We start from the raw sequence: 14,560 nt of genomic DNA, 5'->3' as shown, positions 1-14,560 counted from the left end.
AGAACGGAAAAGCAGATTGGAATGCTAACTTGGACTCTTTAATGCTATAACTTTTGTTTTTCTCATTACATAAATAAATTGTAGTGTTTTGTGCTCTTCTGCAGACTCCATCTTCTATAAACTTTGCAAACTAAGAACAGATTTTATATTCATGCTTTTGGTATGGATTATTTGGTGTGGATTAACCTCACATAATTCCAAAAGTTATCAGTGAAAGAAAGAATAACTTATGTTTCAAATACAAGTAAATCTGTGGGACAAAAGTAGTTTGCTTAAATATTTTTTTAAATTTATATGTCCATATTAAATTCGACATTCTATACAACTGATTTAATCCTGCAAGTCTCCCTAAGAGTTATTGATCTTGAATTGAAACACTGTCTGCTTTAGGATGAAGGGCAAAATGGAATATAAATATTGAAAGCTTTCTCAAGTCTTGAAAAGTCTTATTAATTTAAATAGCATTAGGCTGTGAATTGCAAATTTTAACAGCCTAGATGAGAAAAATATTGATGCAACTTTCACATTTTCATGCTAGTATTTAAGGATTATATTCCTAATGCTGCTCACAAAATTAAAACCAAAACAATCTATCTCCTAGCTAAAGAATTATCATTAAAGTTTGTTAAATAATGAGAATGTGTTTTCCCTTTCACAAGAGAAGAAATTCTTTTGGGGAATTATAACCAGTAAGAGAAAATGCCACCAGTCTGTCTTTGTGAAAATTGCCACACTCTATACTACCTCCAAGCCATACAGCATATCAAAGAATGAGGAAGGAACCTCTGATTGAGATAAATATGGGAAGAAACAGAGGATTTGGACATGAAGCATGGTTCTTCCACTTGGGGGCCTGTGACAAGACACTTCACAGAGCCTGTTTTTTCATCTATAAAATGAGGGGCCTGGAATTGATCTACATGATGCCTCCTGACTCTAAATTCTGTGATCCTAAAAAGCACTGTTGGTGTATTTCTTTATTTGTATATTTCTGTGCATTGCCTAGTATAGGTATATGTGATAGCAACAAAATGCTCAATTTTTTGAGCATCAATTGATTGAACTGAAAAGAAAAACTGATTAAAAGGACATTTCCTTCATATGCCACAACATAACTCATAAAGAGTAAATTGATTATGTTTTCACTTTAGCTTAAATGTAGTAATCAATATTTTTACAAGAAGACTGGAAAGACAAATGCAGGGCATTTTCTATTAATTTCTTTCATTCTTTAAAATTCTGTGCTTGGTTCTTGTGCAATAACAGGCACCAAAAAGTTGCAAAGGGCAGGGGAAATCTGTTATCCTTTTTAAACTGAAGTAGAACCAAAATACCTAGAATTTAAGCTTATCTAAAACAAAACAACATCACAAGGAATAGATATGGTATTTTTAAAGGTTTACCACGTCAACATTTACTCCTGTCCACAATTACTGCTATTCCCCACCCCTCCTAACACACACACACACACACACACACACACACACACACACCCCCTCATTCATCATGAAGAGTAGCTGAGGTCATCTAAATAACTCCAAATCAAATGAGTTGTAACTAACTAACTCGATAAAGCTACAGGCAAAGGAATCATTGAGACTCAATCTTAACTCTGCATCACTTGTATGCATACAATGAGTGTCTCAGAAACATGGTCTTCTACCTGTCAGCTAATTTCTAGCTATCAGTGTGACCAGTGATCATGGCACGGGGCAGAAGAGACCGTGCTCACAAAAGCTTTTTCTTCAGAATATTATTTTGTTTTATGTAGTCTCTGAATCTGTATTGCACTCCTCAGCCGCATGTCTCTGTATATACTCATGTGTGTATTTGCACTTGTGTCTGCATATGCATGTGAGGACTAAAATTATGGAATCCCAACAGTTGGAGCTGACTGACTGGAACTAAGTTCTGGAATGCTTTTATCAAGGCTGAAGAGACTAAGAGGAAAATAATCTGCAAATTTTTGTGAATAAATGTTTTGTGGTTTCTTTAGAAATGAACTTTTTTTTGGCGGGGTGGGGCAATTGGAGTTAAGTGACTTGCCCAGGGTCACACAGCTAGTAAATGTCAAGTGTTTGGTCTGAGGCCAGATTTGAACTCAGGTCCTCTTGACTTCTGGGCTGGTGCTCTATCCACTGCGCCACCTAGCTGCCCCTTAGAAATGAACTTTTTGCTGACTATGAAATCCATGAGGTACTGACACATTTTTGTGGCCCCTTTGTAACAGCTTAGAATGTAACACTGGAAAGAGTCATGTATGAAAAAAGTCAGAACGGTACTGGTCCTAATAAGAAACCAACTTTCTACTTCTTTGCATTCACTATTTTCATCACTACTATTAAAATGCTTCATTTTAGGTCACTCTCCTCTGTAAACATTCTTTCTACTGACAGCAGCTCTTCATGGATTCATTCAAAAGCAAGTCGCTAAAACTCTGGCTTAAGCTCTCAAAGGAAACTATATGCAAAAGTTTCTGATGATCTGATCAAAGAGGGACAGGATGACAGGGAATAAGGAAAATTTCAGCCTTCCTGATAAAATGGGTGTGTGGTGACCCAAATGTGTTGGTCACTATACTATCTAAAAGAAAAAAGTCCAAATATTTTCAAATGTAAAATGTAGTAGTGTATTATTTTTTAAAGAAGAAATTTTAGCATTTTCAAACCTTGTCAAATGAAGTGATGCCAGCTATTAAGAAAATAGAAGTTTGGGAAAATATTCTAAAAATATAATCTTGCCTCAGTCATGAGATAATCAAGGTTATGCCGGAACATGTCTGCCAACTTGGCACCACAAATTAGGATCATAGCACCAATGTATTAGGTCTCTGTGACTTAAGGCAGCAAATTGAATTGAGCAAACTATGAACTGAGCAATATCAATAGTAGTTAATCCACGTCAGACAGATAGGATCCATGGTCCCTTACATTTATAGGCTGTGCTTGTCTATGGATGATGGCCAGGTACAGCAGAAGAGCTGTGATTGGCTAAGCAGCACTTGGCAGAAGAGTCCATTTTCTTTTTTTCAATGCATATGCCTAGGACATTTTCAAATTGGCACATTAAAAAACCCAACTGACTTAAAAAAGTAACTCTAGACTACTGCAGGTAATGTAGTATAAACTCATTTCGTCTGAGGGAAAAATATTACTTTGCTGGGAAACAGAGTCCTGTAGGTGGTGTCTGGAATGACTTCATCCCTATGTCACTTTTTTCTTGATGGCAGCTAGCTCCTTCTGAAGTTCGCTGAACTTGGGGCGGTTTTCAGGTTTGTAGTCCCAACACCTCAGCATTATTTTATAAATTTCTTCAGGACACTTGTGAGGAGCTGACATCCGGTATCCTGGACCCCAAAAGAAGAAGGTAAGGCAGTTTAGAATACTGGTAGAAAGGGAATAGATGTTGATCTTATGCCTTCCTTAAGACCTTTGACGCAACATTTTAACTTTAAAACTTTAATTGTTTAGGTTATTTGGTATAATAAAGAGTTCCACAAATGGTATATAAAGGCATACAGAATTCTCTTTTCATATGGACTTCAATTCTGCTGCCCAGAAAGTATTTCACTATCTCATTTACAGGAGCCATATTTTGTTTGCCTCGGGGCCTGAAATAATAATACTGTATATGCAATATTGTGATGTAACTGACCTAAAGAAAAACAAAATTTTCATTAAAAAGCATTCACAGATAGTTTCAACAACATCTTATAATCTAAGGCTAAGGCTAGTAATATTTATAAGCACACAAAGACTTCTATGAGTACCCAGTTTAAATGAAAAATCAAAATTAAAATGAACAAAATTCTTTTACATTCTGGGAAGAAAATAATTTGAAATTTCCTTAAAGAATAAAATGAGAATGAATAACTGGAATGTAGAAGGGAGACTCAGGAGCTTCTCTTAAACTCAGATTTGGGGAAGAGGCTATGATATTATAGAAGGAATCCTGAATTTTGTGGGTATCATAAGAACCAAAAAAATTGGAGGGAATCATTGCCCTAAACTACTTGGTTTCACCATTTCACCTATATACTGTCCACTACTCTTGAATCCTTGCCTCTTCCCCCCTTCCTATCAATGTTCACACTTTGTTAAATACCAGAGTTGGATTACTCCAATCATCTTTCTCATCCACAGTAAGAGAGCTGCTGGCTGGAACTAGAGGAAATCACTCAATTGAACTTACTGGGTCCACTACAAATTAGTTCATCTAACCTTAACTGGCTCTCACTTTAGCAAGATGGTACTTTTACTACTCTCCCCATCTGCCTCCATTTCTTCATCGGTAAAATGAGCTTGAGAAGGAAATAGCAAATACTCCAGTATCTTTGTCAAGAAAACCCTAAATGGGGTCACAAAGAGTCAGATACAACTAAAACAACTGAACGACAACAAAAAAAAAATTCAGATTCTTTGTCCCACTCCACTATCCCCAAATATCCCCAGCTATTCTACATATCTTCTTCTTTACTCAAATATCTCACATCATTTCCTCCCTTTTCCCTCTCAACTAAGGATCTCACTTCATACTTTACTGAAAAAATACAGATAATTTTCAATGAGCTCCTCTTTGTTCACATTTCAATACCCCTTCCTTCCATCACTCATTATGAATCAATCACTCTACATGCACACTTAATTGATCCCATAACCTTTACCCTTCTCTTTCTAACCTTTAAGCATTCCCTATCTCCCTTTCTTCCTTCCTTTTTATCTACAAAAATGCTCAAGTCTTCTCCATTGTGAAATGACCCTCACTAGAACCTGACATCCCTTCAAGTTAGGTCTTATATCTCTCTTCTCTTTTACAACCAAATTCCTAGAAAAAACCATCTACACACATTGACTCTACTCCTTCTCTCACTCACCTCTCAACACTTTGCAAAATGGCTTCCAAATTTATCATTCAACTCAAACTGCTCCCTCCAATTTACCTATCATCTCTTAATTGACAAGTCTTTTAGCCTTTTCTCAGTCTTAGCCTTCCTGACTTTTTGCAGCTTTTGATGCATGTGTGTAAGGTGTTCATTTATTTTTGGAAATTCTGAACTTAGACACCAAATCAGTTGGGTATTTCCACATACATAGAAGAAAAAGAGGACTGTATATGAGAATGAAAATACTACGTAAGGCCTAGCTTTCTTTTAAAATACAAATTCAATATGTAACATCCAAAGCTATCCTCATTTGTGATTCTTCTGTTTCCTTCTGTGGATTTTTTTTATAAAATTCTTTCAATAACTCTTTTTCCTTTCTTTTCTTTTTCATTCTTTTAAAAATTTCCTGACTACCCTATCTCTAGCCCCCATGTCCCTCCCACCACCCCAATGAAATAGAAAAACAAAAGTCATGTAACAAATATATACAGTCAAGCAAAAAACAAAGCAAAACAAAAAATCTCATACTAGCTGTGTCAAAAAATGAATCTTACATTGCATCTTGAGTCTATCACCTCTGCCAGCATGCTTTACTATCGGTCCTCTGGAATCATGATAAGTCAGTTAATTGATAAGAGATTTTAAGTCTTTCTAAGTTATTTTTGATTATAATGATGTTACTGTATAAATAGTTCTCCTGGTTCTGCTCAGCACTCTACATAAGTCATGCAAGTCTTCCCAGGATTCTATGAAACTGTCCTTTTATAATTTCCTACAGCATAATAATATTCCATAACATCCATATATCATTATTTGTTCAGCTATTCTGCAATTGAGGGACATTCCCTTAGTTTCCAGTTCTTTGCCACTGTAAAAAGAATTGCTATAAGTGTTTCTTTCTATACTGACTCTTCCTCTTTCTTTGATATTTTTAGGGTATTAGACTAGTGAAGGTATTATTGGATCCAAAAATACACATGCACAGTTTAGTGAATTTGTGGGCATAATTCCAAATTGCTTTCCACAATGACTGGACCATTCACAGTTCTATCAAGAGTATGTTATTATACCTGCCTTTCCACACCCCTCCAGCAATTTTCATTTTGACAATTTGATAAGTGTGGTGGGAAATTTCAGTGTTGTTTTAATTTATGTATCTCTATTAGTGATTTGGAACATTTTAAAATATGGTTGATAGCTTAAATTTCTTCCTTTGAAAACTGCCTTTACATATGCATACATTATATATACATACTATATATCTACATATATTATCCCTTGACTTATTGTACAATGGTTATTGTTCTTATAAATTTGAATCAGTTTCTTTTATATCTTGGTAATGAAATCTTAATTAGCAATACTTCTCCAACTATTTAGCTCTTTCTATTTTTAGAAAAAGTATTTCATATTTCTATTCATATAGTTCCTTTGTCTGCCCTGGTTTATAGTCTCCTAAATATTTTATAAATTTGTGGTTATGTTGAATGATATTTCTCTTTCTATTTCTTACTGCTGTCTTTTGTTGGTAATGTATAGATATGCTGGTGATTTATTTTATAGCTTGCAAATTTGCTGAGGTTATTTTTTAATTAATTTTTTAGTTCACTCCTGGTTTCTCTAGATAGACCATCATATCATTTCCTCTTCTCCATATGCTTATTTCCTTGATTTCATGTTCTTTTCCTATTGTAATAATAAGGAGAAAGGAAGTAGAAACACTAATTGTAGACAGCTTTCTCTAGGGGTTTGAGAAGTGTTGGGAGGGGGAAAGGTAATAGATTAATGAATGTTGGCAAGAGAGGGGAAAGAACTAAGGTTACAGTCTCCTAGAGAAGATGGGAAGGGATAAAATCAAGAGTACAAGTGGAGGAAGTGGCCTTGGTCAACTTATTATCAGGGCCTAGGAGAAAGAAGGAAGGAAGAAGGAAATAAGCATTTATCAAGCAATTACTATATGTGCCCGATACTGTGCTAAGTGCTGGGGTTGTATACAAATACAAGCAAAAAGACAGCTTCTTGTCCTCAAGGAGCTCACATTTTATCAGTCAATAAACATTAAGTACATACTATGTGCTAGGCATACACATTATGCTGGGGATACAAAGAGGCAAAAGAAGTCTAGTCCCTGGCCTCACCGAACTCACCATCTAATTTTAATGGAGGAAGACAAAACACAAAAATGAGCTAAAAAACTGAGGGGGGTTGTGATGTAAGGAAGAAAACAGAGTGGTTGATGATTTTAAGGACTTCTCAGATGAAAAGAAGAGGGAGCACACGCTGAATGAGATTAATTTTCTCAGTAAGGTAGGAGGCAAAGTCTGAGAGAGAGAGATAGAATAGGCTTGAGGAGAGAAGAGGGTTGGAAAAATTTTTGTGGGGAGTGAGATAAAGAATTAAGGAGGACTAAAACAATTGTCTTGCTATAGTGAGGGCCCAATTGAGGTTATAGAACACAAATTTATAAATTATTTCTCGTTGACTTGTTTTCCAAGTTCTCGGTATTTTACATTTGTTTTAATATTTCTTGTACCTAGGAGCAATTGAATTTTTAATTTGATTCTAATTTTCAGGATATTTGCTACTTTGCAAGAATTTTCTTCCTATTCTGAAGTATTGATCTTCCAGTTCTTTCCTCTAGAGCTATTTTGCTTATAATTTAATTTTTTATCTTTTGCTTTACTTTTTCCAGTCCATTTTGGAGTCCCTGTGGCCAATCTATTTTTTTTTTTTTTTTGGCCTGAGGGAGACTCTGATTTTACTTTTCACTCTCTTCTGATTTTACCTCTTGATCCATAAATGGCATTTTTTAAAAACTGTGTTTAGTCTCTTCTTTTATTTTACTGACATTTCTAGCTTTAGTTCTTGGTTTGAGAATTTGTGCCAGGTTCTTCCCTCTCCTGCACTCCTGGATGGGATGGTCTTCTTTGGTCTTGATCCCTATTTCCTGGACTCTTGGCATTAGCTTTCAAACCTTGCCCCTCCTCTGCCTTCCTGACAACCCTCCAGAATGTTTGTGTTCAGGATCTCTAGGAATAAAGGGCTGCGGACTTCTGATCCCCCTGTAACCTCCCAGGCAGAGTTCTGTAGGCTTCCATTCTGCTGACTAGTGCTTGCACTGGCTTCCCTGATGAAGCTGATCCCCTCAAACCTGCAGGCTTCTGGCTGCCTTTCTGTGCAAGCTTGGAGTTGGATCTAGGTGTTTACTGTTATTTCTTTTTGGTATTTCTTCTTATTATTTAATCTAGTGCCCTTTTTTTGGATTTCTCCCCAAAAGTCCCATCCCTCTTAAAGCCTTCTTTCCTTTTTTTTCCACCTGTTTCATTGCCACCTTTAATGTATTTCTTCTATAGACTCTGTGTGTGTGTGTGTGTGTGTGTGTGTGTAACCATCATCAGATAAAGATGAGATTCATGAGATGCCCATTTTCCCCATTCTCCCCAATAATGAGAAATAGTAAGTATTACTTTTTTCTTCTCTTTTCTTTCTTCTTAAAACCAATGAAACAGAATAAAACCATACTTGAGCCCTGAGACTATCTTTATTTACTCTCTACCATGACACAGAGACCTCTTTACCCCAGAAGCTCTTTCCATTCCTGGAATAGTTCTCACAAGGTCTCACCTTATGATTGGTTGGCTTCTTCCAGAACCTCCAATTTAAGGAGAAGGCCTCAGGCAAAAATGTCCATGTGGCTAAGCCTTTTTTTCCCCTTGAGGCTCTTACTTGCACTTTCAGTGGAGTCATTTTCTTCTTCTGGTTTTACAACTTGGGCTTCTTAGAGTATTTCTTCAATGCATTCAGTGTTTTATTCTGTTTACTTAAATTTTCAGCCCCATTTCCTGGCTGTGGGACCTTGTTCCAGGGACTGGTTTTACCCCCGCTTTCAAGACTTTGGCATTATTTTTGACATCTGTTTCATTATTAGGTAACATTTCTGGGGTTTGTGTTAAGTGTAGATTTTAATGTGTAGGTTGTTCACATTTTCTGTCTTCAGGTTTAAAGTAAATCCTTAACTTACACCCTTATCCCATCTCATCTGTATTTAAGAATGCAGTTGTTTCTTATGATTTCCCTGTATTGATCTGTAATATGCTGTGTAACTCTGACTTGATGAAGTCCTTGCCTATAAATGACAGATCTGCTTCCAATGAAAAAAAATGATATAGTAGCCTCACATAATAAAAACATTCATATCTTCAGCCTATTTTATGTACATTTGTTTTACCAACCCTTTGGTAGTCAGCATCAAATATACCAAAAACTTTTCTAGTAGGTGTGGTATGGGTATTTCTGATTTGTTCTAAAGTATTTTGCCTTTTTGTGGTCTAAGAACAAGATGGAGGGCTACTAATTTTTCTGTTCTCAGTGTCAAGTTGATAATCACAACAGTTCCAAGCAGGGTCAGTCTGCAACCCATGCTCTCTCATTCATTTCTTAGATTCACAGGAACAAATATAACACATTGACTGGGGTGGTATTGCCAGGGCCCAGATGGATATTTTCATAGTGTCTTCCAGGGCTTTACAGTTTTACACAGTGTTCTCAGGGCAAACAGAATTCTCAATATACATTGTCCTGGGTGGCATTTCCTGACTTTGCTATCCTCTCTCTCACTCTCCAACAGAATGATGGGTTGGATTTTATTAATAAAAGATTCACAGGTATTTCAATATTCAAGAACATATATTTATCAAATAAAATAAAATTCATTTCCTGTGTCTAATGGTAGGAGGTAAAAAATCTAGTTTTTGCCTTAGAGATCACTCTAACAGCAAATAAATTAATAATGTCAATTCAACAGACATATATTAAACACCTGCTATATTCCAGGCACTGTGTTAGGCAGCATGGATATAAAAAACAAAAATGAAAACAGTCTTTTCCCTCAATTACATTATACTGGAGGGAAAACATATGAACATAGGAAAGCAAATACAAAATAAATATAAAATTAAGAAAGCTGTCTACCTATCCAGGAGCTTTAAAATCTTTCCTTCATTTTTTTGGGTGGGGCTAGGCAATGGGGTTAAGTGACTTGCCCAGGGTCACACAGCTAGTAAGTGTCAAGTGTCTGAGGCCTCATTTGAACTCAGGCCCTCCTGATTCCAGGGTTGGTGCTCTATCTACTGTGCCACCTAGCTGCCCCCTCCTTCATTTTTTCAACCTTATTCAATGGCCTGGCATTTTCTCGTAAATTTCTTTTAAAACAGTACACTTTGTTTGCTTAGTGACCATATTTAAGGTCACTCTAAGGGCACATGCCACACACGGGTATTTGTGCCATGACTGTCACCTAGGTATTATTAATCTGGGGTTGTGATTTCCCAAGTTTCTCAAAGAGTGTTACAAAATTCTTCAAAGATCCTCCAAACAGAAGGCAATTGTAATTTTCTTAAAAAAAATAAAAAGAGTTTGGGTATCACTGATATAACCTTCTTGCCCAACCCAACTTTAAAGCCTCATTTCAATTCCTCCCCCTAAAAAACTGGGGCAATTTCTCTGAACTTTTGCTTGCACATGTACTTTGTGACTTGCACATGTACGTTGTGAAGATTTTAACTCTAATTCTGTACTAACCTTGCTCCACTTGTTCCCGGGCATGTTGGTTGGTCATTCCAGGATATGGACAGACTCCTAAACTGAAGGTCTCCCACAAAAGGATACCAAAGCTCCATGCATCACTTTCAGAACTGTATCTTCCTGGTACAAAAAATAATGAGACAAAAACAAGAGTGAACAGGCAGGTGGTTTAAAGGTGGAGAACATTTTTTAATATATAAATTTTCACCATTACATTTTAAAATTACCAAAAGGATAAAATTATCAATGTTTCTGTTTCAATTCCAAAGTTTTATTTCACAATCTTTAAATAGCTGGCATATATAAACAAGCCCCTTTTTTCCCTTTCAGGAAAATATTTATCAAGCATGTGAACTGTTCTTCAAGTGATATTTGAATAGGATGATTATTTGCTATAGAAAACATAAAAATTTAGATAGACCAATGCTTGTAAGGAGATTTACAAGCTGGATTTCTGATATTTTGCCTTTTGCTTAAATTCAATTTTCTTTTCCCACTAAAATTATGAACAACAAACTTAAAGCAATAAGGTACATTCTTTGTATTGATTTTTATTCTTTGCTGTTTATGTTTTCTTCTATGCATAAAGGTCTCATTTCTTTCTTGATTCTTCCATTTGTCTAAAATGCAATTTTTTTCTGTTTTAAATAGTGAGGAAATTAACATAGGTGGCTGATAAAAACAACTTCTTTAAAATACAGGGTACCTTTGTTTTGTAAAAATATCTTCATGCAACTGCCTCACTAAACATGAGTAAATGAATTTGGAAACAGGTGTATAATTCAAAAGAGAAAATACTATCAGCAACAATTTAACAAAATCCTATCTCAATCTCTCAAAGTACCAAGAATCTTAAGGATTTTTAAAAGTTACTCAAATTTTTATTTTAATTTCAAATTGAGGGCCAAAAAGAGTGCTAGTTTAGTTCCACTACTTGGCAAGTGGGATCATTTTAAAGATTCCTCAAATGATTTCCTTTTCTATCTCTTTCATACTTTTCTGGCCTATTTACTGTCATTTTAATATTTACAAAATTCAATCCTTCTCCTATTTTTGCTTGTTATTATAAGTTAACCACTCTTTTTGTTTTCTCTGAAGGCAGTAAAATGGTACTGGGAGTATGTATGAATGATGTTACGGGTTCTGACGTCAGTAAAATTTCTGCCCACTCACTAAATATCATTTCCAGCTGTGATAAATTACTCTTCCTTCTTAGTAGATAGTAATTACAGACAATCATGATACTGTAGGTGGTAAGATTAGTTTTCTTGTCTGTATATCAACTCTCTTCAGAGTTTAGCATCCAGTCATTTATCACTTTTCATTAAAGTCATTCAATGAATATAAGTTAAAAGCAATTAGTTTCTTAAGAAAGTACAAGTTATTTAGTTAATTATGTCCTCCATCCTAATCCCTCAACCTTCCCATCTATACCCAAAGTTAGATATTATCTTGAGTAGAGATCAAAAGAGATATAGTCATATAAAAACCAAGAATACATATGAAAAATACATAAAATCATGAACACATCTGTGGTTAGGTTTTTAAAGCCTATCATGAAGCCATTTATTGTTGCTATTATGTTCTAGGCAATGGGGGAAATGCAAAGATAAAAATGATATCACTTTTGAACCTTATATCTTAGTGGGCTACATTTTCAAAGTATTTTTGGCTACACAAGTCTAATTAAAGTGAAAGGCTATTACTTGATTAAAATTTCCTTCTGACACACCGAAAAATATATTCTTGAAATTTTGTTCAATTTCATAGTTTTAAAATATTCTATTTGTCCTTTACAAACATATCAACTTTCATTTTTGTTCATTTGTTCAATTATTATTTGTTAAACTACCACATGTTAAGTACTGGGAAGGATATAAAGATAATAGCAATGTAATGATAATGCTACTTAATTTAGAACAGTGTTATTAAATTTAATTCAGGCAGGGATTTCTATTGCCCAGTGTTCCAAATATGCACTTTCTCTATGTTCTAGTTAGCCTCTTTCAGTATTCCAATTTGTTGTGTAGATCTGTATAGATGTCAGACCCAAGAATGCAAACTTACAAGGAGGAAAAAAAAAATCAGTGACAGAATGGCTAAAAAAATTAGGAAGAAATTCAATACCAAACACAAAACTCTTGTGCCATAAAATTGAAAAAAAAATGGGGAGCTTTTACCTACCAAAATTCAATAGTATTTTCTTTAGGAAAATAACTTGAGGATGAAATGCTAATTAATTCACATCAGTTTTGGCCTCTGAATATTGAAATAGCATCTCAGAGAGCATCCTTGTCATGTAAGACCTCTGTGAGTGGTTTCATAAACCACTCTCTCATTTGCATGAGAAATGCCTTCTTCCTCTTCAGCTCTTTCTTTTCCATCTGACTTCTTCTGAAATTTGTCAATTCACAGTAAAGACTTCTAACCCTGGCTGTTACTGGTGTAAACAATATTTGTTGGGATGCTTCATGCTCTTGCCAGTAAGATCATTTGGCAATGGAAAGATAGAACATAAAAAGCCGGTTTAGTAATGAACTTGAAAAAAATATGGAGTTAGATTTTAGTTGTTCTAATAGCTTATTCAAAATAATTTCATTTCTGGGCCAGGAATTCAACAATTTCGTAAGCAGAACCCAGGACCAGTGTCTAGAGAGGTGAATTTTTAGTACGAAGATGTTTAGGCAACTGTGTCTCAGTTGTCTATCCATAATTCCCTAATAGAGATGTAGGAATCAGCCAGAAAGTATTTGGGACTGTATGAAGAAAAAAAGCTTCATATTAAATACAAATCATTATAATCCTGGGCTTTTTTCTATTCTTATTCACCATACCTAATTTATTCCTAGGGAAATATCAACAACAATCCCAAGAAGAATCACTATGGAAAATTACAGGGTAGCTATTGGCTGTTTGAAATTGCAACAAATCCTCTTGCTAGCACGAAGGAAAACAACAAAGAGACGGGAGATCGGTTATATTTGGAATGTTGGGTTCATTCTTGAGAAGGAGAAATACCTAGTCAATACCTGCCCACATCATTTACCTGGCTTTCATTTAACATTCCACAGCACTCTGGCAATAGAATTTTAAAAAAGTATCACAGTTGAGGTGAAGTCTCTGGGGCAGAATTGGAGAAGGTAGCTTATATTCACAATTGTCAGCATTGTTATTAAGAAGCACCTGAGATTTTAGTATGTAGTTCTCATAAGCATCAAATTCATATTGATTTTAAAAAATGAGACTAAATGTGATTAATAAAGTAGAATTCATTTTTCATTCATTATTTTCAGCACCCTAAATTTACTAGAACTTCACCACAACAAAACAATAAAAATAATGTCTGAATTTCAAATACATTTTATCAAAAGCCCAAAGGTCTCTGCTATGGTTTCTTAGCTAGATGACTTGAAACATTCTCTTCAGAAAATTAAAGGAAATGGGGCAGCTAGATGGTGCAGTGGACAGAGCACCGGTTCTGGAGTCAAGAGGACCTGAGTTCAAATCCGGTCTCAGACCAGACACTTGACATTGACACTTACTAGCTGTGTGACCCTGGGCAAGTACTTAACCCAAATTGCCTCGCCAAAAGAAAAAAAAAAAAAAAAGAAAATTAAAGGAAAGTAATAGTGGGCATTAAAAAAAAATTTAGGAATCAAGGAAAACATTTGAGAATTCAAGCAATGTGAATATAGATAATCATGCAATTTCAGTACTAACACACACAGATGATCTATCTAGAACACTTATCAAAATAGATTCTGGAAAATTTTGGATTCTTCTTCATTTGTGAGGACCAGTGGGCAGGTATTGGACCAGCTTAATTTTAAATCCATTTCATAGTCACATTTTTACCTAGTTTAATTGCAGGAATATTAGAATTTTTCAAATTGAAGTAAATTTTTAATTTGCAATCAATAAAGGAACAGTTGACAATATTTTATTTGCTATACTTTCTAAAAATAATTTTTGTTACTCTATGCTTGGCAACTCCAATTAATGTGAACATTTCCATATACAAAAAAGAAAAGAAAATAAAGTATGAACATGAAGCCATGAATCTCCATAAGAAACAGCTTGCTTTTCTAAAAAAAA

General features: G+C 35.0%; 1 protein-coding gene across 5 annotated transcripts in view; it reads right to left on the bottom strand.

The window, feature by feature from the left end:
- Positions 1-2,095: 2,095 nt before the first annotated feature.
- FER (FER tyrosine kinase) overlaps positions 2,096-14,560 on the bottom strand; it is a 260,682-nt gene continuing 248,217 nt past the window's right edge. For all 5 annotated transcript variants that reach the window (XM_027869209.1, XM_027869208.1, XM_027869210.1 and 2 more), the window contains 2 exons: positions 10,463-10,585; positions 2,096-3,346 (listed from right to left, as the gene is read on the bottom strand). In XM_027869209.1, the coding sequence (XP_027725010.1) occupies positions 3,204-3,346; positions 10,463-10,585 (266 nt within the window). In that variant the 3' untranslated portion in view covers positions 2,096-3,203. The remainder of the gene's footprint in view (positions 3,347-10,462; positions 10,586-14,560) is intronic.

Source organism: Vombatus ursinus, unplaced genomic scaffold (genome assembly GCF_900497805.2).
Source record: "Vombatus ursinus unplaced genomic scaffold, bare-nosed wombat genome assembly UNPS02014792.1, whole genome shotgun sequence".
Lineage (NCBI taxonomy): Eukaryota > Metazoa > Chordata > Mammalia > Diprotodontia > Vombatidae > Vombatus > Vombatus ursinus.
Note: the sequence above shows the minus strand (reverse complement) of the source record. Positions and strands in the feature narration are given on the sequence as shown.